This window comes from Oncorhynchus mykiss, chromosome 11 (genome assembly GCF_057628025.1).
Source record: "Oncorhynchus mykiss isolate SJ-2025 chromosome 11, ASM5762802v1, whole genome shotgun sequence".
Classification (NCBI taxonomy): domain Eukaryota; kingdom Metazoa; phylum Chordata; class Actinopteri; order Salmoniformes; family Salmonidae; genus Oncorhynchus; species Oncorhynchus mykiss.
The window spans coordinates 57,692,314-57,718,519 of NC_143032.1; the positions used below are offsets into that span (position 1 = coordinate 57,692,314).

The 26,206-nt window shown below is 40.9% G+C and overlaps 2 protein-coding genes across 6 annotated transcripts; both read left to right on the forward strand.

Moving 5' to 3' along the window:
- The first annotated feature begins 34 nt into the window (after positions 1 to 34).
- Positions 35 to 803, forward strand: LOC110535066 (progonadoliberin-1). The gene is made up of 3 exons (XM_036935831.2): positions 35 to 222; positions 364 to 462; positions 645 to 803. Exons 1-3 carry the CDS (start codon positions 85 to 87, stop codon positions 801 to 803), a joined length of 396 nt encoding a protein of 131 aa, XP_036791726.2. The 5' UTR covers positions 35 to 84.
- On the forward strand, positions 645 to 15,213 carry ankrd39 (ankyrin repeat domain 39). Of its 5 annotated transcripts, none has more exons than XM_021621441.3 (5): positions 705 to 1,006; positions 1,307 to 1,434; positions 1,527 to 1,630; positions 1,743 to 1,946; positions 3,310 to 4,814. In XM_021621441.3, exons 2-5 carry the CDS (start codon positions 1,335 to 1,337, stop codon positions 3,454 to 3,456), a joined length of 555 nt encoding a protein of 184 aa, XP_021477116.1. In that variant the 5' UTR covers positions 705 to 1,006; positions 1,307 to 1,334; the 3' UTR covers positions 3,457 to 4,814. The 5 variants fall into 5 exon arrangements, with proteins under 5 accessions (XP_021477117.2, XP_090046701.1, XP_090046700.1 ...); XM_090190573.1 differs by lacking the exon at positions 3,310 to 4,814 and adding an exon at positions 14,123 to 15,213 and having other exon boundaries at positions 958 to 1,006; XM_021621442.3 differs by lacking the exon at positions 3,310 to 4,814 and adding an exon at positions 14,123 to 15,213 and having other exon boundaries at positions 645 to 1,434.
- The last annotated feature ends 10,993 nt before the right edge of the window (positions 15,214 to 26,206 follow it).

The window sequence follows — 26,206 nt, forward strand, 5'->3', positions numbered from 1 at the left end:
GGTATGGCATATGGGAACTAAGCTGCCTATAGAACCTCAGACACCTGAGTTGCTTACCTAAAGTAACAAGGCTTACTTTGCAGAATGGAAGAGAAAAAGTTCTTGTTGCTGCTGCTTTTGGTCGCGCCTCTAGTGTCACAGGGTTGTTGTCAACATTGGTCCTATGGCTTGAACCCAGGGGGGGAAAGAGTTACTGACAGCCTGTCTGACACCCTGGACAATGTAAGTACTTTACCTATTCATAATATGGAAGCAAAAGTAGCTAGGTCTTTTCCTAAAGGTTGTGATGGTAAAGTATCCAATGATGGCAGGGATGTTCCTATAGTTGCATTGTAAAATCTAGTTAAAATGACAATTCTACAGCTGGCTGAAGACCTTCCGAAGATAGACACATCTTGCAGTTTGTTTGGCTGTGCTGATGTCTCACCTCATACCGAAATTTACCGGCTGAGGGTATTACTTGTGAGTGACATTTACAATTTTGAATATACATTTCCCTTCAAGAAGCTACCCAGAAGTTTAATATAAAGGGAGGTTGTTTTGGTAGTTAAATATTGCAATTTGTTATGTATGTTTTTTTTCTCAATGTTTTAAACTATTTGTATCCAAATTGTAAGTAATGTTCTTCATGTACTTTTTTCTAGGTAAGCCTCGCTGACAAAGTGGACTCAATAATATGTAGCAAATGTATGCTAGCTAACTCTATTAAACATTGCCGTGCCATCATTGTGTTTTGTGGTGTCTTTTGTGGGACAATTTTTGCTAGATCGCATATTACAGGGTATGGCTTTAAAACAGTGTAACACGATGTCAAAATACAATGACGGGTAGGCCATCGTAAATAAGAATTTGTTCTTAATTAATTGACTTGCCTAGTTAAAACTAAATTCAAACAAATGATTGCCAGTATGAGTTACGTTGTCTACTCTTGTAGCGAACCTTTATTTTGAAAATGTTGACAGCATGGCTTTAATGTCGAGTTCCTGTGTACACGTGTTCATCACAGGTTAGTTAAACAAGTATTTGTATACATTCTGTGGTGGTGGTTCAAGATTATTAGCTTTGAGTCCAGAATGTCCAGATAAATACTCAAGCTCGGTTACTTTAGGGACACGTTTGCAGACAATCGTCCGATTTTCGCTAGCATCTGTGTTCGCTACTTACGAGAGCTAGCTAGCTGTAGCTAACAACATTAGCTAGCTAACGTTAGCAACGTACAGTAGTGGGACTTGTAAGCCAGCTACTGAGTGCAACGTTTCCTCTATTTTCGTGCTTTGTTTTTCAAATGCGTTTTTTTTTATACAAGAACATAAACAACTGCACTGAAGACTGCAATGTCGTCTGGAGGCCATCAATGTAACGTTAGGTGTTGTTCCCACCAACTTGCGTCCCCCAGTGCGCACCAAACATTGGACGAAATGGACTTTGAAAGAGGTAGCTATATTTGGTAATGTCGTACTCTTAACAGTTTGCCTGGTTAAATGGATCACAAAACAGATATGGAGCTGTAATGAGTGATATTACAGGTATTTGGTCTGCTGCAATGGATGGAGACTTGGAGAGGGTCAAATCACTTCTCAAGAAGGGTACAGACCCTAACCTAAGAGACTCAGCCAATTACACTGCTCTGGTGAGGATGTCTCCAAAGGCAAAAATTATAATTTCACCTGTATTTGGTAACACATTTTGGCTGAGTTGAACTGATCCTCCTAACTAGGTGTAATGGTTGTGATTTATTTCAGCACTATGCCAGCCGCAGTGGGCATAAGTCTGTATGTAAGTTCCTTCTGGAGAGCGGGGCATGTGCCAACCCTCAGACGCCAGGTGGGGCCACTCCTCTTCACCGATCTGCCTACTGTGGACAGCTGGACGTGGTCCAGCTGTTGCTTCACCATGGGGCAGATCCCCAGCTATGTGATGGTGATGGATCCTCCCCTTTACATAAGGTGCGGTACTAGTCAATGGCTATAAAAGGAAAATAATACAAAAGCAATAACGGCAGCATTATGTTGTAAGGCAATACTGTAATTCAGGGATGAGCAACTGGTGGCCCACGGATCAATTTTCCTTCAACATTATTTTTTATAAATACAGTTGGTGCCAAATATATAGGCACCCTTGCACTTAAATAATTTCCTATTTCTTCTCAAATAAGTTGAAATGAAAAACAAACGTTTTTTCACCGTACGTTGTTAATGGATTTTCAACATTTTTTAAATTAAAACTTAAGTTTGGGCATGGGCAAAATTATTGGCACCCCTGAGCTATTTTTATTTAACCTTTATTTAACTAGGCAAGTCAGTAAAGAACCAATTCTTATTTACATTGATGGCCTAGGAACAATTGGTTAAACTGCCTTGTTCATGGGCAGAACGACAGATCTTTACCTTGTTAGCTTGGGGATTTGAACAGTCCAACCTTTCAGTTACTGGCCCAACGCTCTAACCACTAGGCTACCTGTCATGTTTAAGTGGTCCCTCTACCAACTGCTGGACTGTTCTGGAGTGGCCAGCGAAGAGTCCAGATCTGAATCACATCCAAAACCTATGGAGAGATCTTAAAATAGAAGTTTAAGAATTAGAGCAGTTTGCTGCTGAAGAGTAGCCCACATTGCCAGTAGTACGGTGCAGCAAGCTCTTTGATGGCTACAAGAAGCATTTGTTGTCAGTTATCTTGACCAAAAGATGCGCAACCAAGTACTAGCTCCACGGTGCCAATCACTTTGTCTATGCCATTTTGTCTTAAGTTTATAATTTTTTATTTAGAAAATAAAGTTGACAAAATACAATTTGTTTCTGCAATGTTACAAATCCAATAACATGTGATGACCAAATTTGGTTGCGCATCAGCAATTTTTCTCTTATGTCAGTCACTGACTTTTCGGTTACCTAGAAGTAAAATTCCCGCGAAAGTCGTGTATCTGTCCATGAGAGATTAGTCTTGACAGTCACTCAATTAGCCCAGGTTTTAGATTGGTAAGTTAGTCTAGCCAGCTATTTCCGGCCAGGGGGCCTCCATTGATTTTATTTGTCACTGTCACTCCGATATGATATTAATCGCAAATATGTCAAAATATGTAGAATTGCACTAAATTAGCTGTAAACTACAATTCTTTTCTCTCCTCGCCAACTAAATGTAACTAAGGGCGGGCTCTGAATGCATGTGGGGTTATGGATGTGGGAACACAGACCGGTGAGCCACTGCAGCCCGGCATGAGTTCAGATCTTTTGTGGGCCCCACCCCATCAAAGTTGCCCATCCCTGCTGTAGTTGTATCACTTACGAGGGTGTGTGTTGACAAAGGGAGCAGGCTGCAGAGCAGAGCCATGAAGATGTCTGCAGACTCCTTCTCCAGTGCTGTCCCTCCCTCCGGAGCCACACAAACAAGAAGTCCCAGGCACCTTACCAGCTAGCACCAGATGGACATCTGAAGGAGCTCCTGGAACCCCCACAATAATACAGGGACACCCAGCTTAACCAAAGTCAACACAACACATTACTTATCAGGTTAACTAGAAGATTATCTGTGAGGCAGTCACTTGTGTTCAGCTGTTTTGTGTTTGTTTTCTTAAGGTCCCCACCTAAACTGGCTGGTAAGGGATTGATTTTATCTGGTGTAGTTCTTTCTCAACCAGCAGGGGGAGCAAGTCTACCAGCAATTGGTTTACTTTGTCAACTAGCTGTTTCTGCATGTTCACACTCACAAAATTCCATGGCATGCTGATCCTGACATCCTGGCCCTGAATTTGTTAGGTCTGGATGGCCCTTGGATAACTGCAGTAGCACGCGCCTGTTTGTCTGTACTAGCTGCTTTGAGCCATAGAGCAAGTGCACGTCTGTGAAAAAGATGTACTGAAAAACTGATTACGTGGTAAAATATGAATCTGGAAGTAGTTTGCTTCTTGTTCTACTGTTTTTTCATAGAACGTGGAACTGAAGAGGCTTTCCATATGGTGGGAGGGCATTCCATATGGTGTGAGACTGAAATGTGTATGAGTGTGTTGTGGGGAGGAAGTAATTCTGCAGCCTATGGATTTTCCTTGGACAAAGGAAATAGCACCAGCCTCAACAAAAATAGGATTAATCAAGCAAATGAGTTAGCTTTAGTTTGACGACATACATTATTTATATTATGAAAAATCTCTAATTTTGTCTGATCAGTTATGATGGATAAGACTTGTATAATGTCTAAATGAATGGATTTATGTTTGTTTATAGACATGAGAGGGAAAAATTCCATCTTAAATGTCTGGACTTGGAAGTAGCTACTTGGCCAACATCCTTGCCTTTCAATAATTAGGTAAATATATGGTTTGGAGTTAAACTTCTTGCGCTCTCTCTCTTGTTAGCATTCATTAAACTGAATAAAACACTTGTTATATTATTAAAATCGTTACTACACATTTCACTGCACCTATCCAGTGTGTGACAATAAAACGTATTTACACTACAGTTCAAAAAATTTGGGGTCACTTAGAAATGTCTTTTTTTTTTTTAAGAAAAGCACTTTTTTTTTGGTCCATTAAAATAAACATCAAATTGATCAGAAATACAGTGTAGACATTAATGTTGTAGATTACTATTGTAGCTGGAAAAGGCAGATTTTTAATGGAATATCTACATTGGCGTACGAAGGCCCATTATCAGCAACCATCACTCCTGTGTTCCAATGGCACGTTGTGTTAGCTAATCCAAGTTTAGCATTTTAAAATGCTAATTGATCATTAGAAAACCCTTTTGCAATTATGTTAGCACACCTGAAAACTGTTGTCTGATTGACTATTAAAAGCAATAAAACTGTCCTCCTTTAGACTATTTGAGTATCTGGAGCATCAGCATTTGTGTGTTCGATTACAGGCGCAAAACGGCCAGAAACAAAGTACTTCCTACTGAAACTCGTCAGTCTATTCTTGTTCTGAGAAATGAAGGCTATTCCATGTGAGAAATTGCCAGGAAACTGAAGATATCGTACAGTGCTGTGTACTACTCCCTTCACAGAACAGCGCAAACGGGCTCTAACCTGAACAGAAAGAGGAGTGGGAGGCCCCGGTGCACAACTGAGCAACAGTACAAGTACTTTTGAGTGTCTAGTTTGAGAAGCAGACGCCTCACAAGTCCTCAACTGGCAGCTTCATTAAATAGTACCCACAAAACATCAATTTCAACGTCAACAATGAAGAGGCGACTCCGGGATGCTGGTCTTTTAGGCAGAGTTGCAAAGAAAAAGCCAAATCTCAGACATATCTCAATAAAAATTTAATATTAAGATGGGCAAAAGAACACAGACTGAGGAAGATTGGGGGGGAAAGTGTTATGGACAGACAAATCTAAGTTTGAGGTGTTCGGATCACAAAGAACATTTGTGAGACGCAAAAAAAATATGAAAATATGCTGGGGGAGCGCTTGACGCCATCTGTCAAGCATGGTGGAGGCGATGTCATGGTCTGGGGGTGCTTTGGTTGATCTTGGAGAGGGAAGGCTATCAATCCATTTTGCAACGACATGCCATACCCTGTGGACGGCGCTTAATTGGAGCCAGTTTTCTCCTACAACAGGACAATGACCCAAAGCACAGCTCCAAACTATGCAATAACTATTTAGGGAAGAAGCAGTCAGCTGGTATTCTATCTATAATGGAGTGGCCAGCACAGTCACCGAATCTTCTTGAGCTGTTGTGGGAGCAACTTGACCATATGGTACGTAAGAAGTGCCCATCAAGCCAAATCAACTTGTGGGACGTGCTTCAGGAAGCATGGGGTGAAATCTCTTCAGATTACCTCAACAAATTGACAACTAGAATGCCAAGGGTCTGCAAGGCTGTAATTGCTGCAAATGGAGGATTCTTTGACGAAGCAAAGTTTGAAGGACACAATTATTATTTAAATTAAAATCATTATTTATAACCAGGTCTATCTTGACTATATTTCCTATTCATTTTGCAACGAAATTCATGCATGATTTCATGGAAAACAAGGACAAACTTTTGAACGGTAGTGTGTGTGTGTGTATGTATATATATATATATATATATGTATATATATATATATATATATAGTATTAGTCAAAAGTTTGGATACACCTACTTGTTCAAGGGTATTTCTTTATTTTTACTATTTTCTACATTGTAGCATAATAGTGAAGATATCAAAACTATGAAATAACACATGGAATCATGTGGTAACCAAAAAAGTGTTACTCAAATCAAGGCTATTTTCTTTATTCCACCGCTAGTCACAACACAACTGATTGGCACAAACGCATTAAGAAGGAAAGAAATTCCGCAAATAGCTTTTTACAAGGCAAATCTGTTAATTGAAATGGTGACTACCTCATGAAGCTGGTTGAGAGAACGCCAAGAGTGTGCAAAGCTGTCATCAAGGCAAAGGGTGGCTACTTTGAAGAATCTCAAATATAAAATATATTTGGATTTGTTTTACACTTTTGTGGTTACTACATGATCCCATATGTGTTATTTCACAGTTGTGATGTCTTCACTATTATTCTACAATGTAGAAAATAGTTTACATTTTTTTTTAAAAACTTGAATGAGTAGGTGTGTCCAAACTGTTTTACTGGTACTGTGTGTGCAGACAAATAAAAGGGTTTATTTTCTTGTCTGTAGGTTACACATAACATTTTAGCGTCAATATAAAAGCACAGTGTTGCTATAACGGCATGTCTTCATCAAGTAACATTTGCCTATCAAAAATGAATGGTTAACCCTCTCACACAAATATAAAAGCACAGTAGGCCTACTTTACAACATTACAATAAACCAGGCTTCATCTTTAAAAATATCATGCAAATCATTGCATGTGTTAACAGCAAATTGCAACTGAAAACGTAGGTATAATTAAATTTACTGCAACAAAATATAGGTATAATTGAATTTACCACGACAAAATATGTTTTATATGGAAGCTCATTCCTGCCACCAAAAAAAGTAAAATGCCTCATGATTTGTCAACTGTAGCCTACTGATAACAACCACAGCTGTACAGTCGTGGCCAAAAGTTTTGAGAATGACACAAATATTACATTTCACAATGTCTGCTGCCTCAGTTTGTATGATTTCAATTTGCATATACTCCAGAATGTTATGAAGAGTGATCAGATGATTTGCAATTAATTGCAAAGTCCCTCTTTGTCATGCAAATGAACTGAATCCCCCCAAAACATTTCCACTGCATTTCAGCCCTGCCACAAAAGGACCAGCTGACATCATGTCAGTGATTCTCTCGTTAACACAGGTGTGAGTGTTGACGAGGACAAGGCTGGAGATCACTCTGTCATGATGATTAAGTTTGAATAACAGACTGGACGCTTCAAAAGGAGGGTGGTGCTTGGAATCATTGTTCTTCCTCTGTCAATCATTGTTACCTGCAAGTAAACACATGCCGTCATCATTGTTTTGCACAAAAAGGGCAAAGGATACAGGCAAGGATATTGCTGCCAGTAAGATTGCACCTAAATCAACCATTTATCGGATCATCAAGAAGTTCAAGGAGAGCGGTTCAATTGTTGTGAAGAAGGCTTCAGGGCACCCAAGAAAGTCCAGCAAGCGCCAGGACCGTCTCCTAAAGTTGATTCAGCTGTGGGATCGGGGCACCACCAGTACAGAGCTTGCTCATGAATGGCAGCAGGCAGGTGTGAGTGCATCTGCACGCACAGTGATGCAAAGACTTTTGGAGGATGGCCTGGTGTCAAGAAAGGCAGCAAAGAAGCCACTTCTCTCCAGGAAAAACATCAGGGACAGACTGATATTCTGCAAAAGGTACAGGGATTGGACTGCTGAGGACTGGGGTAAAGTCATTTTCTCTGATGAATCCCCTTTCCTATTTTTTGGGGCATCCGGAAAAAAGCTTGTCCGGAGAAGACAAGGTGAGCGCTACCATCAGTCCTGTGTCATGTCAACAGTAAAGCATCCTGAGACCATTCATGTGTGGGGTTGCTTCTCAGCCAAGGGAGTGGGATCACTCACAATTTTGCCTAAGAACACAGCCATGAATAAAGAATGGTACCAACACATCCTCCGAGAGAAACTTCTCCCAACCATCCAGGAACAGTTTGGTGACGAACAATGCATTTTCCAGCATGATAGAGCACCTTGCCATAAGGCAAAAGTGATAACTAAGTGGCTCGAGGAACAAAACATTGATATTTTGGGTCCATGGCCAGGAAACTCCCCAGACCTTAATCCCATTGAGAATTTGTGGTCAATCCTCAAGAGGCGGGAGGACAAACAAAAACCCACAAATTCTGACAAACTCCAAGCATTGATTATGCAAGTATGGGCTGCAATCAGTCAGGATGTGGCCCAGAAGTTAATTGACAAAATGCCAGAAGTTAATTGACAGCATGCCAGGGCGGATTGCAGAGGTCTTGAAAAAGAAGGGTCAACACTGCAAATATTGACTCCTTGCATCAACTTTCATGTAATTGTCAATAAAAGCCTTTAGCACTTATGAAATGCTTGTAATTATACTTCAGTATTCCATAGTAACATCTAACAAAAATATCTAAAGACACTGAAGCAGAAAACTTTGTGGAATTTAATTTTTGTGTCATTCTCAAAAATGTTGGCCACAACTGTAGGTAGCCTAGAGAAGCCTATGAGCTCTGATCCCATCTGGACCAGGAGAAATGTAACGTCGTGTGTTCATAGCCTAAGCTACAGTGGGGCAAAAAAGTATTTAGTCAGCCACCAATTGTGCAAGTTCTCCCACTTAAAGAGATGAGAGAGGCCTGTCATTTTCATCATAGGTACACTTCAACTATGACAGACAAAATTAGAAGAAAAAAATCCAGAAAATCACATTGTAGGATTTTTAATGAATGTATTTGCAAATTATGGTGGAAAATAAGTATTTGGTCACCTTTGTTCTTTAGCCTATTGTGTATTTAAATGTTTGTATTATATGTTTACCATGTGTTATTTATTCTAAGGGATTTATCATGCTATTTTGTATTTCATGTTTGATTATGTATATTCTGCATTCAGTTTGTGTAAACTGTGAGCAAGAATGAATAAAGCCAGTCGTGTTTTCCTTCGTTCACTATGGAAAATATCAGTGTGACCTAAAAAAAAGGATGACAGAGGTTTTTGTAACTGCTCAACAAATCATTGTAGCCTATTGGCAGGCAAGAATTGGGCTTCAAGTAAGCCTACAGATATTCAACAATTAAAATAATTCAACATGAAGTAGCAAGTTAAGCGATGTTGCCATATACGTAATATGTTGACCTTTAGGTTATTGGTTAGGCTGCTGTGAAATGTGTGAACTTTTAGATGAAGGTCTAATAGATACTAATATTGAAGCGGCTCAGATCCGCCCCCCTTTTGCCTTCAGAACAGCCTCAATTTGTCAGTGTCGAAAGCGTTCCACAGGACTGCTGGCCCATGTTGATTCCAATGCTTCCCATAGTTGTGTCCTGTTGGCTGGATGTCGTTTGGGTGGTGGAGCATTCTTGATACACACGGGAAACTGTTGAGCGTGAAAACCCCAGCAGCATTGCAGTTCTTGACACAAACCCGTGTGCCTGGCACCTACTACCACACCCCGTTCATTGGCACTGAAATCTTTTGTTTTACGGATTCATGGCACACATACACAATCCATGTCTCAAGGCTTAAAAATCCTTATTTAACCTGTGACATCAATACATAACGTATAAGGGATCATAGCTTTCACCTGGATTCACCTGGTCAGTCTGTCATGGAAAGAGCAGGTGTCCTTAATGTTTGGTACATTCAGTGTACATGAAAGTGATGTCAATATTTACCCTAATAATCTAGATATTAAATAATGTGGTTAATATGGTTTTCATACAAATAAATGTGTCCTTGCTTCGCTTGTTTATAACATTGTAAACTTTTTAGTCTATATTCAACAAAGAAGTTTTCAATGGTCACAGCTAGACAAATAAACATCTTCATTCTATATTTAACAGAGATTTTCTGCCAGTAAAGTGACGCAGGAGGGCAAATGGTGATCTAATGATGCACTTATCTGTTCTACGAGTGGTCTGAGGCAGGCATTAGATTACAAGCGATTGCAATGTTAATAAGGACTGTTTTGGGAAACTGCTTGGAAATTTAAAGATGCTCCTACGAAGATTCTAATGATGAACAGAGCCTTAAGATGCTTTTGGGAAACCGAGCCCAGGACGATACCATAGGCTTAGACACTGCTCTGAGCCAACGCAAACCTTTAGGAACCGCACCACCAGAGGATGAGACCCCAGGGTAGAGCCATCAATCCCTACGTGACACAGCGATATGGCTGCCGCATAAACTTTCAATGTAAAAAAAGAAAAGCCAAGCAATAATTATTTTTATTTACTTAGGCAAGTAAGTTAAGAAAAAAAAAATTCAATGACAGCCTAGGAACAGTGGGTTAACTGCCTGTTCAGGGGCAGAACTACAGAGTTGTACCATGTCAACTCGGGGGTTTGAACTTGCAACCTTCTGGTTACTAGTCCAACGCTCTAACCACTAGGCTACCCTGCCCTCCGAAGATCTCTAAAAAGGAGAAGCTCCTTTTAATCTGACACCAACCCTCAAACGCGTCACTTATATGTACGTATTCAACCCCCTCATAGAGGTCGCTCGCGCTGACTGTGTTGTCATAGTCATATTCGAGGGTAAACCCCTAACTGTCAATGTCAGCCTTTCAGGGACCAAACCCACAGATTCCGCAAACAGAAAATGCACACAATGAAGGACAAGGTTCAGGAGAGATAGAGACCATGTCTCCCCCTGCCTGATGTACACCACCAACATCCTGTTGTCAGACCTTACCATCATCACATGCTGGCCCTTCAATATCGGAAGAAAACGCCTCAGCGCCAGCAAAACAGCCAGTAGCTTCAGGTAATTGATATGCAGCAACCTTATGCAGCACTGTATCCCACACAAAGCACTCCCCATCCCAGTGAAGATGCATCTGTCGTGATCACCTGGCCTATGGGAACCCCTTAGGGCATGGTCGGAGGTTCAAATACGGTTGGTTAGCCGTTTAGAGCTTACTCTTACCACTAGCCATCTAACTCAAGCAGGGAAGCACAAGCAGAGCAGAAGTAGTTGGCTTTTAGCCAACACATTTTTTTTCACCTTTATTTAACCAGGTAGGCTAGTTGAGAACAAGTTCTCATTTACAACTGCGACCTGGCCAAGATAAAGCAAAGCAGTGCGACACAACCAACAACACAGAGTTACACATGGAATAAACAAGCGTACAGTCAATAACACAATTGCTACCCAAGCAAGTAAGCATTAGCTACACAAACAGAGCAGAAAGTAGTTAGCTTCCCGTAGTATGTTATACCGACCGAGTGACCGACTGAAAGGGAACTGCCAATTTTTCTCTGCCCCATAGAAAAAAATAAGAACCTCCCCCCTCCCAAAAAGAAAATATATATATATCAAAATTGTTGTGGTGGCCCTTGCTCAAACCTTGTGAGGGCCTCAATGAGACAATTCTGTTTACACCGCCCTGCTTCAAGGGGGGCAACTGTCGAGACATAGCAAGTACACAACTTTACTGCGCTACGCCACTGAATAAAACAAGTCTCAAATATTAGATGTCTATACATTTCAGCTGTTACAAAAACATTGCTTTGCTATTAACATTTATACTGTAGGAGTGTTGGCTCAATGAGACAATTCTGTTTACACCGCCCTGCTTCAAGGGGGGCAACTGTCGAGACATAGCAAGTACACAAGTTTACATTTGAGTAAAATGTGCAGCCCATGGTATTTTTCTGAAAAGTAGTAAGTGTGAAGAGGCTCTTTCATTGGGCCCTGCTGGTGGGCCGTTTCCATTGCGCTCTTCAAACCACATCCAGTGCCGTAACTGGAGGGGTGCCAGGCCACATCTGGAGCTCATTGCAGCTGACGCCACGCTGCACTAGTGGAGAGAGAGGGGGTGAATGTCATGCTGGCTAACCAGGCCAAGTGAGCCGTTAACCCTCAGTGACAAGAATGTCCTTCCACATTGTGTTGTGAATGTGACTTCAGCATACAGTACATGTGATAGATAATACCTTGTGTTGCTGTGATGCACAGAGTTGGGATGTCCTTTGGCTGTTAGCCTCTGCCTAGTCCCTAACAACCGGATGTTCCGGTTTTCAGGTAAAACGGAAAGAGCTTGTGACACGACCTCCACTTTGGACGTTAACAATTTGGACGTTAACAAGGCGACACTATCTTAACTCCTCCTCCACATTTACTGTATTGGTTGAACAGTACAGAAGAGAATCTTCCCGACAGTTATTTATCTTCTCATCAAGAAGGGGAGGGGATGGTCCTAGGACCATGCCCCGGGAATACCTGACATGATGACTCCTTGCTGTCCCCAGTCCACCTGACTGTGCTGCTGCTCCAGTTTCAACTGTTCTGCCTTATTATTATTCGACCATGCTGGTCATTTATGAACATTTGAACATCTTGACCATGTTCTGTTATAATCTCCACCCGGCACAGCCAGAAGAGGACTGGCCACCCCACATAGCCTGGTTCCTCTCTAGGTTTCTTCCTAGGTTCTGGCCTTTCTAGGGAGTTTTTCCTAGCCACTGTGCTTCTACACATGCATTGCTTGCTGTTTGGGGTTTTAGGCTGGGTTTCTGTACAGCACTTTGAGATATCAGCTGATGTACAAAGGGCTATATAAATAAATTTGATTTGATTTTGATTTGATTTCTAGTTCTAGTTTCAGGCATTTCATTTACGCCTGCTATGTCAAGTTATTTGGCCATCGGAGGATATGGGAAGATATTTGGGGAAAAAATGACTATTGCAATGTTTTGAGGGTACCATGGAAAATAAAGAATAATATGCAACGTAAGTGAGCTGATTCATTTCAGATGGCACACAGATAATCATAGCTAATCATGGCAGCCTATCTGATTGTATCTTTGCCAGATTTTGTGAAAGACAAACAATCACTCTAAAACGTTTATGCCGTCTCTGGTTTGCCAATGAGCGAGCTAATGAAAACCTTATGTGGCATTGGGGGAAATGGAGGAATGTTAAAAGGCTTTTTCATTCCTTTTTGATATGTTTTCATGTGTCGGCTTGAATTGGAGAATTACTTACACTTTTATGTGAGAAGCACATCATAGAGCGAGCAATTGTAATTGGGACACATCTGCGCTTGCATTGTGTTAATCAACATATTGCTGAACAACAATGCAACTTTGCTACCCTTGTTATATGCACTTAAAAAACACTGATCAAAATCTAGTTTGCGCTACATTTGAACTTCCATTGCGTTATATAGGCATTTCTCAAGGTTTCAAAGACTTTTACAGATACCGTTGACTCGTCTCATTCACAATGTTACTATACAGTCAAAGAATGGATTGATTTTCACAATTTTCATTATTTGTGTATACATCTGCATACCTGAAAGTGTAAACAATATGGATGATTTACTGAAAAAGAATGTTTCTCTCTCTCTTTCTCTCTCTCTCTCTCTCTCTCTCTCTCTCTCTCTCTCTCTCTCTGAAACGATATTCTCCCTGTGTGAAAACTAGAGGAGGACTCCACAAGACGTGTAAATGTATACTGCTCTATTTCGTGGGATTTTTGGGAAAGCAATGAAACTTCCATTGGCCCGAGAACCCACTTCCTCAATAATGAAACCAAGTTAAGCCAGGACTGGATGTTTTTCCCCTCAGAAATAAAAGGTGGTCTGAAAACACTGGTGTTGGAGAACTTTTGTGCAGGAGCTACATTTTAAACAGGGCCTACTGTGGCCAGAGGAGCAGAACGAGGGGATTGTGTGCATGTGTGTAGAGCATGTTTTCTCCCTCTTGCCTTCTGTAAACGTTGGAAAACAGGGAAGGACATAAACGGAGCTGAAGGCTGTACGCCTCTGGTAAAGTTGAGTCAATCAAAACTGGGTCTGAATTAATGTTATTGCACTATAAGAAATAATGTTTTAATAGATGAACTGAACTGAACGTTTACCATGTTAAATACATTTAGTCTCAGAAACGTTACAATTTGATGAGTTTTTCTGGATTTTAGACTATTTTAGACTCTAAACTGTGCCAGGAAAAAAAGCCCCAAGGCCTATGATTTCTGCTGAGAGTTCCTTTTGTGTGTTTGACCTACACAGGCCTGGTCACTGTCATGCTGGAAAAGCTCTCCTTCCACCTGTTCTCTACACAGGAGCCATTCCCTGGTCTCCCAGCTGCAGGACCAGAGAGCAGGGCCTGGCTGGTTGAGCCTGAAGTAATCAGCTAAATGGCTGGCAGATGGGAACACATCTAAAAGGAAGTGGACTTCCAGACACTGGCATAGAAGACTGCCCAATATTATCAAATGTAACCTGGAATGAGGGAGGGGGGTCATAATCAAATCTCAGGGGGGCTACTCCTCAGAGATCCAACTTAATCTAATTCAACTCCACTCCTGCTTTATAGCAGCCTGATGATTGAAGTGATGTTGGAAATCTTACTCTCCCACTGTCCAGGTTAGGTGGTAACGGAAGGCTGCACAGACTCGGATCCAGGGGCTGCTGCCCCTCTCAATCAGCACTGTCACTATCTAGGGTGTTAAAACAGAAGTGTCAAACACGCTTTGACATGAGGCCCAAAACAAAGCTAAAGTTGTTAATATTGTCAGACCCTGCCATAAATACTTGAATTTGCAACCCATGACCATGGGACACTAGCATCCTTGAAGTTTTACAGCAGGGAGTGACTTTAGTAGAGGAGCATTTTTAACTAGCCCTTTAGAACGTATTGGCAATAAGGAAGAGAGCCAAATTGCCGACAGTCATCTAAAGGTGGATTTCAGTGGTTCCGCCTTAAAAATAAATGTATTAATTAGGATCCCCTTTAGCTACTGCTAAAGCAGCAGCTACTCTTCCTGGGGTTCACGCAAACATAAAACATGACATAATACATCACATTAATAGACAGGGACAGAACTACATGCATTTAAAATAAGAATACACGCTTTTGTACATTTATTTCTTCATAATCATGTGATTAATAGACACTACTAAATGGCTTGCCCCTCAGTCATACCCAGTGGTGACACATCATTCAGGGCAGGTACAGAGCTACCTGTTTAGCTAAGGAAAGAAATCTATCTATATTTTTGTTGTTGCCTGTTTTGCATGTTATTTTGGCATTTATACTTATCACATATCAGTTCGCAAACAATGTAAAAAAACAGTGAGTTAATAAAGCCGTATACAAACATGTTCTCTTTTTTTGCTTTCTTGAGTAAGGCAGCTCCAAAATACAGGTGTTTCAGCCTAGCTCAGTGCTTTCTGTGGTGGTGAGGCAGCTAGCAGAAAATATGGAGCGTAGGTGTTGGTAATGTTCTCTAGTTGCGCCGTGATTGGCTCAGTGTTCTGTCACTCATGGGGGACACTACGTCACCACAAAATCTACGGTGTGAGCTCGAAAATTCAAGCCCCTTGGGTGCTGCCATAGAGTTACATTAGAAGTGCCCATCCAAGAAGGCTCAAGGTCATTGGCCACAGATACAATGACATTAAATTACATTATATTTACCATAGCTTTTATTGGACTGATCATGTCAACATCATACTTTCAAAATCTTAGCTAGCAAGCTAGCAGTCATCATCATGAATCAAGTTGACAATCTACTGGAAAATCATTTTCAATCCTTCCATCATCTGAAGAGAAATGATAGATAAAACGTATCATCAGCCATTGGACATAAACAAAAAATGCTATTTAAACAATGAATGGTTTGGAAGGAATCAGTGGCTAACTGCAAGCGTTGCAAAGCAATCACTAGCCTGCTATTCAGTGGAGTGGGAGTGTGATCCAAGTTTGGGTTTAAGAGTTTATTTTCCAAGCTTAAACGATAAACATTCACATGCCTTGGTCCAGACAAGTTTGAATACATTGACCATGCTGTCAATCCAGCATGACTTCTGCCGCATTGAAAACAACTGGAAACTTGGAATTGGGAAATCTCAGACTGAAAACAACGAGCTACGACTGGGAAAATTCCAAGTCAGGAACTCTGGCCTTTTTCTAGAGCTCCGACATGAAGATCACTGACGTCATGATTCAACATTGTTTTTTCCGAGTTCCCAGTTGTCTTGAAAGCACCATAAATCCAGAGAATGGCAGACTTTGATGACAAAATGTAATGACAAATTTTACCACGAAGGGCCACCTCGCCACCTGTTGAAGTGAGCACAACACAACAAGGTGAGTTCAGAAATGTCTTGTATGCTGCTGCATAAATTATGTATTATGCCAGGGAGATACAGTGCCTTGCAAAAGTATTCGGCCCCCTTGAACTTTGCAAACTTTTGCCACATTTCAGGCTTCAAACATAAAGATATAAAACTGTCTTTTTTTGTGAAGAATCAACAACAAGTGGGACACAATCATGAAGTGGAACGACATTTATTGGATATTTCAAACTTTTTAACAAATCAAAAACTGAAAAATTGGGCGTGCAAAATTATTCAGCCCCCTTAAGTGAATACTTTGTAGCGCCACCTTTTGCTGCGATTACAGCTGTAAGTCGCTTGGGGTATGTCTCTATCAGTTTTGCACATCGAGAGACTGACATTTTTTCCCATTCCTCCTTGCAAAACAGCTCGAGCTCAGTGAGGTTGGATGGAGAGCATTTGTGAACAGCAGCTTTCAGTTCTTTCCACAGATTCTCGATTGGATTCAGGTCTGGACTTTGACTTGGCCATTCTAACACCTGGATATGTTTATTTTTTAACCATTCCATTGTAGATTTTGCTTTATGTTTTGGATCATTGTCTTGTTGGAAGACAAATCTCTGTCCCAGTCTCAGGTCTTTTGCAGACTCCATCAGGTTGTCTTCCAGAATGGTCCTGTATTTGGCTCCAACCATCTTCCCATCAATTTTAACCATCTTCCCTGTCCCTGCTGAAGAAAAGCAGGCCCAAACCATGATGCTGCCACCACCATGTTTGACAGTGGGGATGTTGTGTTCAGGGTGATGAGCTGTGTTGCTTTTACGCCAAACATAACGTTTTGCATTGTTGCCAAGAAGTTCAATTTTGGTTTCATCTGACCAGAGCACCTTCTTCCACATGTTTGGTGTGTCTCCCAGGTGGCTTGTGGCAAACTTTAAACTACACTTTTTATGGATATCTTTAAGAAATGGCTTTCTTCTTGCCACTCTTCCATAAAGGTCAGATTTGTGCAATATACGACTGATTGTTGTCCTATGGACAGAGTCTCCCACCTCAGCTGTAGATCTCTGCAGTTCATCCAGAGTGATCATGGGCCTCTTGGCTGCATCTCTGATCAGTCTTCTCCTTGTATGAGCTGAAAGTTTAGAGGGACGGCCAGGTCTTGGTAGATTTGCAGTGGTCTGATACTCCTTCCATTTCAATAGTATCGCTTGCACAGTGCTCCTTGGGATGTTTAAAGCTTGGGAAATCTTTTTGTATCCAAATCCGGCTTTAAACTTCTTCACAACAGTATCTCGGACCTGCCTGGTGTGTTCCTTGTTCTTCATGATGCTCTCTGCGCTTTTAACGGACCTCTGAGACTATCACAGTGCAGGTGCATTTATACGGAGACTTGATTACACACAGGTGGATTGTATTTATCATCATTAGTCATTTAGGTCAACAGTGGATCATTCAGAGATCCTCACTGAACTTCTGGAGAGAGTTTGCTGCACTGAAAGTAAAGGGGCTGAATAATTTTGCACGCCCAATTTTTCAGTTTTTGATTTGTTAAAAAAGTTTGAAATATCCAATAAATGTCATTCCACTTCATGATTGTGTCCCACTTGTTGTTGATTCTTAACAAAAAACTACAGTTTTATATCTTTATGTTTGAAGCCTGAAATGTGGCAAAAGGTCGCAAAGTTCAAGGGGGCCGAATACTTTCGCAAGGCACTGTATGTATACGGTAGCTAAGAAAGTAATACTTAGTGTATGTTGTGTAGTAAGCTGTTAGTAGTCCATGTGCCTGACCCTAATAAAAACCTCACTGTTCACCTCACTTTTCTTACTTGGTGGTGCACAAGTAGCCTAAAGCCTGTTTTAGTTATATTGAGCATGGCCATCCTAGCTTGCTCGTTAATGTCTTAAATGAAATTATGGATTGCCTTTTATCCGCTCATCGTCCCCCTATGCCATAGTTTGTACATCTCAATTGTCAGTAGAAACCATATCAGCTATGTTTTTTAAAAGGCAGTAAATGAGGCTGAATGAACTGTTTCGCTGCCAGACAAGGCTCTGCTGACAGCCAGGTGTAGCAGTGGTAAGGATTCACTCCATGGTGCTGAAAAGAAAGCTCTGCTGTTGCGACAGCTTTATATAGGCCCTAACAGTTTGTGGTCACCGTATGTCACCGTTATAGTGTTATTGATGTATTGTTTAGTTATGTGTTGTGTAGTGACTTTGCTGGCATTCACCCCATACATTTTTTGTTGAGTTTGTCCCACCAAGATTTACATGCTAAAATTACCACTGGTCATACCAATGGAGGATGACATGTCAGTGTGATGTGTGGAATACGAGTGTGTGTCTAATTAAGACATCGTGTTTCGGTGCAGCTAGTTCCTACATGCCTGGAATGAGACTGAATGACATGCAATCATAGACTGCAGTGGACTTCCGGCATACTTCCTTCTGAGGTAACCGGAGAATGGAGTTGTACAATTTTTCCCATATGTCTCTTCCCTTCGCTGGGTACAAGCTATCTATCCAGTGTAATCAACAGACATTTTATGACATCAACATGACTTTTCATTTAGTTGTTTAAATGTTTGTAAGTTCAGTTTTAGGTACCGTAAAGACAGTGGGACAGAGTTCGCAGGTGCATCTGATAACGTGAAATCATCTGAAAGGCCTAATTTGCAGTAAAGTGACATTACAAGCAATTATTTACTGTACCATGCGTTCCATTAATTAGATTGTCAAGAACTTTGCCTTATCATAGTATTTTCTTTTGATTCATAACCAAAGATGACAACATCAGAAATGTGTAAAACAGATCATACTCTCCAGCCATAAAATTTACACCACACCAAATGCTGTGGATATACAGCTCTGGAAGACCACTGCAAAATTATCAGTTTCTCTTTACTCTTTATAGGTATGTATTTGGGTAAAATTAACATTTTTGTTTTATTCTATTAACTACTGAAAACCTTTCTCCCAAATTCCAAATAAAAATATTGTCATTTAGAGCATTTATTTATAGTTCAGAAATCAGTATTTGGTGGAATAACCCTGATTTTCTATCACAGCTTTCATGCATCTTGGCATGCCCTTTCACATTGATGTTGGGTGACTTTATGCTTCTCCTGGCGCACAAGAAATTCAAGCAGCTCGGCTTTGTTTGATGACTTATGACCATCCATCTTCCTCTTGATCACATTCCAGAGGTTTTCAATGGGGTTCAGGTCTGGAGATTGGGCTGGTTCAGGGTCTTGATCTGGTGGTCCTCCATCCACACCTTGATTGACCTGGCTGTGTGGAATTAAGCATTGTCCTGCTGGAGAAACCAATCCTCAGATTTGGGGAACATTGCCAGAGCAGAAGGAAGCAACGTTTCGTCCAGGACAACCTTGTACGTGGCTTGATTCATGCTTCCTTCACAAAGACAAATCTGCCTGATTCCAGCCTTGCTGAAGCACCCCCAGATCATCACCTATCCTCCACCAAATTTCACAGTAGGTGAGAGACCTGGAGAGGCCCACAAGCCACAGTGTTTTGCACCCACTGGTAGAGGATCGGTGATGATCTGGCGGTGCTTTAGGAAGGCTGGAATCTGGCAATTTTTTTACAGAAATGCAATAGTTCCTTTGATCAGTCTAAAACTTTGCACATACACTGCTGCCATTGAGAGGCCAAAATCAAAATTGCACCTGGGATGGAATAATACATTATGGCCTTTCTCTTGCATTTCAAAGATGATGGTACAAAAAATACAAAAGAACAGTTGATTTTGTCTTTGTATTATCTTCTACCAGATCTATTGTATTATATTATCCTACATTCCTTTCACATTTCCTTTCAAATGGTACCAAGAATATGCATATCCTTGCTTCAGGGCCTGAGCTACAGGCAGTTAGATTTGGGTATGTCATTTTAGGCGAAAATTGAAAAACAAGGACAGATCCTTAAGAGGTTTTAAAACATTAGTATTGTGTTGTTTAAAAATGAATATAAACGTATTCTCTTTGCATTATTTGAGGTTTGTTATTTTGATCATATAACGTTTCAGGTAAGACCCAAGTGCAGACTGTGTTGAAGTAACAATGTTTATTACAGCAACAGGGGGAGGCAAACGACAGGTCAAGGCAGGCAGGGGTTGATAATTCAGAGTGGTGGGGCAGGCAGGCTCAGGTCAGGCAGAGGTCGGTAATCCTGAGTAGGGGCAATGGTACAGGGCGGCAGGCAGGCTCAGGGTCAGGCAGAGTCGTCAGGTAGGCGGGCTCAGAGACAGGTAAGGGTCAGAATCAGGAGGGCGAGAAAAAGAGAGACTGGGGAAAAGCAGGAGCTGAGAAAACCGCTGGTTGACTTGACAAACAAGACGAACTGGCAACAGACAAACAGAGAACACAGGTTTAAATACACAGGGGATAATGGGAAAGATGGGTTAAACCTGGAGTGGGGTGGGGACAATCACAAGGACAGGTGAAACAGATCAGGGCGTGACAGATCTGTTGTAATTTTCTGCAAATAAATACTCTAAATTACAATATATTTATTTGGAATTTGGGAGAAATGTTGTCAGTAGTTTATAGAATAAAACAAAAATTTCATTTTTAATGAATGATTTTTAATGAATTTATTTGCAAATTATGGTGGAAAGTAAGTTTTTTGTCACCATAATTTGCAAATAAATTCATTAAAAATCCTACAATGTGATTTTCTGGATTTTTCTCTCATTTTGTCTGTCATAGTTGAAGTGTACCTATGATGAAAATTACAGGCCTCTCTCATCTTTTTAAGTGGGAGAACTTGCACAATTGGTGGCTGACTAAATACTTTTTTGCCCCACTGTATAAATAGTAAAACCAGAGAAACTGATTTTTCATTTGCAGTGGTCTCTTAATTTTTTCCAGAGCTATATATATCATCTATGCTGTACATTGCTTGTGAAGGGTCATTTTGAAGAATGGTTGGTGTGTTTGATTTTCAGATGGAGGGAATAAGTATGCTCTTATTATTTTATGATTATGGAGATGTAATCTCCTGAAAAGCATACCCAGAAAAACAACCCCTAGCCTTCACCACATCACTCAGAGGACAATTAGTGAATCTGCTGTATACATTAACATGAATCATCTGTTCTTCCTGGTTCCCATCATGCAAGAGTAATTGGTAATGAATCACCTTAACAAGAATCTCATGTAAACATCGATGGACCAACAATACTGATGAAACTGTAAAAACGCTGGGCCCAATTCAATCACAACTGGGTACTGGAATACTGGGGTAAGGATAAATCAGCATCCTTCTTGTACGTGAGTTGCATGTACTATCTATTGGGTTCATGCACAATATAAAAATACATATATATATATATATATATATATATTGTTTTTCTTATCGTGGAAATCCTAGGTAAAAGTTTTCAATTCATAGAGCCCTTGGGATCTATAAAATGAAGGCCCTACCAGAGCTCTATATCTCCTTTAGAAAGTAGAGTATGTCAGGTTGGGTTTTGTCCATACATTTATCATATGAAACAATAAAACTTCAGTGGATGATCACATATGTGGACAAGATGCTGTATGTAAGTACTTGTTGTGTACTATCCCTCTCCTCCTCACCCTAGGCACTATTTGAAGAGGTCCTCTCCCATCTGGCTTCCCTGAAGCTCTGTTTTCTCAGTCTTGCAGATAGTTGATCATGCTGTTGGAAGAACCTACAGAAAACCTTGTGCGCAAACTGATTGGCAGGCTCATTGATTCACCAAGAAAGGGTAAATCAGGAGGGATGGGGTGGGGAGCGTTTTGGGGAAAAGACAAAAAAAACGTATTGCATCAAGTGATATTGATCAGTTCCTGTTAAAACAATGAAGCAGATTTGACAGTCTTTGCTGCTCCATCCACTGAGTTATGTCACACAGCACTGAAATACAAAGCAACAGCACAATCCGCACAAAGACAGAAACAATGGACAATCTCTCTGCATGAATAACAAGAGAATGCAGCACCCGGCTACACATGTAATTGAACAAGATGATTGTGCTGGTGAACTGAGACACACACAGGCATACAGGCCCTCTGTCAGCAGGTGCCCAGCACACACTAGCCCATTCATATGCGCATTCCTGTCTCTCCGCTCGGAGCCCAGCAGGTTCCTCCAGGCCACTCAGGACAGGCCTGACACAAAAGGGTCTTCAATTTGCCTCAGACAACAGCCAGCATAAAGGCCCGGAAAGCCACAACAGCGTGATGTCAAAGACCAGGGTGGGGGTGGGGGTTGAAGTTGGGGGCTGCGTGAGGGATGGGGGCATTGCTGATGGATGGATGAGGGCTGGGTTTGGTTTTGATGTAGAGGAGGGATTGACAGAGGCTTTTTTGTTGTCTATGAAAAAGGTTATTTGTACTTGGCCAGTGACAATGGAATGCGAACAGGGAAAGGGAGGACGATTTAACAGCACTTTTGGATGTGGAGAAGCTGGTATGCAAATCAGCATGCAAACCAATCCCAGACAGATATTGTTGATATTGTTGGTACAAGAATGTCCTCTCTGTTCTCATGCTGATGTGTGGTTTTACCTACCTTTGGTTTTCTTTTGCAGAGGGCATTCTTGGGTTTAATAGTATCCTGAACATTTACTTACTTTGAAAGAGAGGGAATAGAAATGAGTCTATCCTAAACCAATATCTATGGACCATTGTGGGACAATAAACGTTCAACTGACTTTGAAACATACTCAGCAAAGGCAACTCAGTGCAACTCATAAATGAGGGTGAGACCTATGTTTTTCTAGACATTTCTTGGTAAAACTATATTAATCATCTTCCTCAGATGGGGGTTGGAGTAAAGTATCCGGTTAAAGGAACCGAGTGAATAAATCACAAATCCATCAGCATATGTTCTGAATTTGGTCCCGTCTTTCATGTGTCTTTGGCATAATTCTGTAACTTCAAATTCATACCCCACACATTCATTTTCATAGTTGATGACCTAATGCTTTCATGGGCTCCTGAGTGGCGCAGTGGTCTAAGACCCTGTGTCTCAGTGCAAGAGGCATCACTACAGACCCTGGTTTGGTCCCGGGCTGTATCACAACTGGCAGTGATTGGAGTCCCATAGAGTGGTGCACAATTGGCCCAGTGTTGACTGGGTTAGGGTAGGGTTTGTCCTGGGTAGGCCGTCATTGTAAAATAAGAATTTGTTCTTAACTGACTTGCCTAGTTAAATCAAATAAATGCTGCATCTCTGAAGGTGGTTTTACCTACATTTGGTTTTCTTTTGCAAAGGGCATTCTTGGGTTTAACAGTATCCTGAACATTGACTTACTTTGAAAGAGAGGGAATAGAACTGACTTTGAAACATACGCAGCTAAGGCAACTCAGTGGAACTCATAAATGAGGTTGAGACCTATGTTTTTCTTGGGCTACCATTATATGTGCATATCAGAGAGAATAGTTAATGATTAGTTGAGAGTGCATGCTTTTTATAAACCTCAGATAACACAGGGCCTTAAGTTTTATTGCTCCTTTGTGACAGTCAGGGAGTTTTGTTCTTTGTTCCTCCTCCCTCTGCCTCAGTTGGCCAACACACACTGGGAGGCCTGGAGTCGGTTCATCTATCTAGCACATAACCCCCCCCACACCCCATCCCATCCCTGCCACACACCTTGAGAATCCCATCCCAAACCTCTGTTACCACCACAACCCCTTATTACCGTACCTTTTCACTGAGCAGAGGGAGACAAACAAGTTCATTCAAAACACCTGCTTTTAAAATACGTAATTTAGCACTACCTTTGTTAGAACAGTATTTGCTTACATTTATTCACAACACACCACCCACAGAGGTTTGTTTACACAGACTGTTAGTCCTATTATACTTGCGCATAAAATCACACTATGAATACTTACTAGTACATTCAGTAAAAAGACAGTGATATGCACAGTTGGGTAGGTTACTTTCTAAATGTAATCCATTACAGTTACTAGGTACCTGTCCAAGATTCTAATCAGTGACATAACTTTTGGATTACCCAAACTCAGTAACGTAATCTGATTACTTTAAGTTACTTTTGGATGACTTTAACCTTAAGAGGCATTAGAAGAAGACAAAAAGGATCCATCAGATGTATTTGGTGTGTCATCATATGGGGCGGCAGGTAGCCTAGTGGTTAGCGTTGAGCTAGTAACCGAAAAGTTGCTGGATCAAATCCCCGAGCTGACAAGGTAGAAATCTGTCATTCTGCCCCTGAGCAAGGCAGTTAACCCACTGTTCCCTGGGCGCCGTGGATGTTGATTAATAAACAATCCTTTTTTAAAGTATCTACATGTACATGTAATCAGTTACTCCCCAACCCTGGTGATATGTAAGGTCTAGTTGTCCTCTAGTAATTAAAATGGCTACTGACTCTCTCAAAGAAACTAAGATTAAACAAATGAATCTCAAAATGTATAGCCTCTTTTGCCTTTGCTATACTATCATTATGTTTGACAGAAGGCACTTATGAAAAATATAAATATAAAAGTAGACATTTCTTGGAAAAACTATATTAATCTGCTTCCTCAGATGGGGGTTGGAGTAAAGTATCCGGTTAAAGGAACCGAGTGAATAAATCACTAATCCATCAGCATATGTTCTGAATTTGGTCCCGTCTTTCATGTGTCTTTGGCATAATTCTGTAACTTCAAATTCATACCCCACACATTCATTTTCATAATTGATGACCTAATGCTTTTATGGGCTCCTGAGTGGCGCAGCAGTCTAAGGCCCTGCGTCTCGGTGCAAGAGGCGTCACTACAGACCCTGGTTCGGTCCTGGGCTGTATCACAACTGGCAGTGATCGGAGTCCCATAGAGTGGCGCACAATTGGCCCAGCGTGAAACCATCCCGTTTACATCTAAGCTTTGTGTGATGAGCCTAGCTTTGGCAAGATTGAGTGCTGTGTAATAACGTGATGTGGTTTTTCAGCACGTCTGGGGCTTTAGCTCATGTGCTCCCCACTAATATGTAATTTGCCCAAGTCCTATAGTATGGGTTTTTGGTTCTGCTAAGCTGAGTGAATATCTAGGTCTGTCTCAGATCATCCTTTGATAAGATATCTATTTCGAGTAGATTGTGTGAGGCACGATTATGCTATGTATTTCATAATGAAGAGGCACTTTTGATACAATGCCCGAAAAATGAATGTGTTTTCTAACTGCATACAACCATCAACTCATGTTTCTGATCGCCAGTTCCAAGGCCACCTTACCCTTCCCAGCCCTAGAGCCTCCTTTTATGTTTGTGATGATGAACAGATAGGAAGATATTGGGGTTGTGAGGAAATGAATCTACCTCGTAGAAACTCTGCACTAGTTGCCTGGAGCTGTAGCCAATGCAGCAGCAGGAAGATTATGCTTGTTCAGTTTTTCATTCGAGGATAATCGTACACCTATAATACCGGAGGAACACAATGCCATTGTTTGAGGCTTGTGAGATAGCTGGGGGGTAATTTCCACCAGTAAATCTATACAGCAGCTTTTATCCTGAGTGTCAAGACGGAGTTAGTGATAAGCCATGTGGTTGCTCCTCACATTGCATATCCATACAAATAAGCATAACCATACTCTGTCACCAACATAAACTCTGTTTTTTTTGTGTATTTATCAATACAATAAAGACAGCAAATTAAATAATACTAATTGATTTACTTTTTAATACTATAGAATATTGATTTCGGCCTATCCCTTCCATCTCCTGTACGGCAGAGCAAACTGGGACGCATGTGTCAATGCATTTGAGATTAGGAGAACTTCATTTATTATACATGCAAATCAAATGAGACATGGCAGGGGTGACATAGCATCAAAGACAATATAAAAGAGAATATAAAAGAATATAGAGAATATAAAAGATGTGATTGATCGGAGTCAGAGAGCAGTTGCTTTTATGTTTTGTAGTGAGTAAGTTACCAGATGTACTCATACTGCTGCTATTTGAAATAGTGCCAATATCCTCATATGGTTCTCTATCGAGTTACTGTGAAGTGGTTTTAGATGTGACATACAG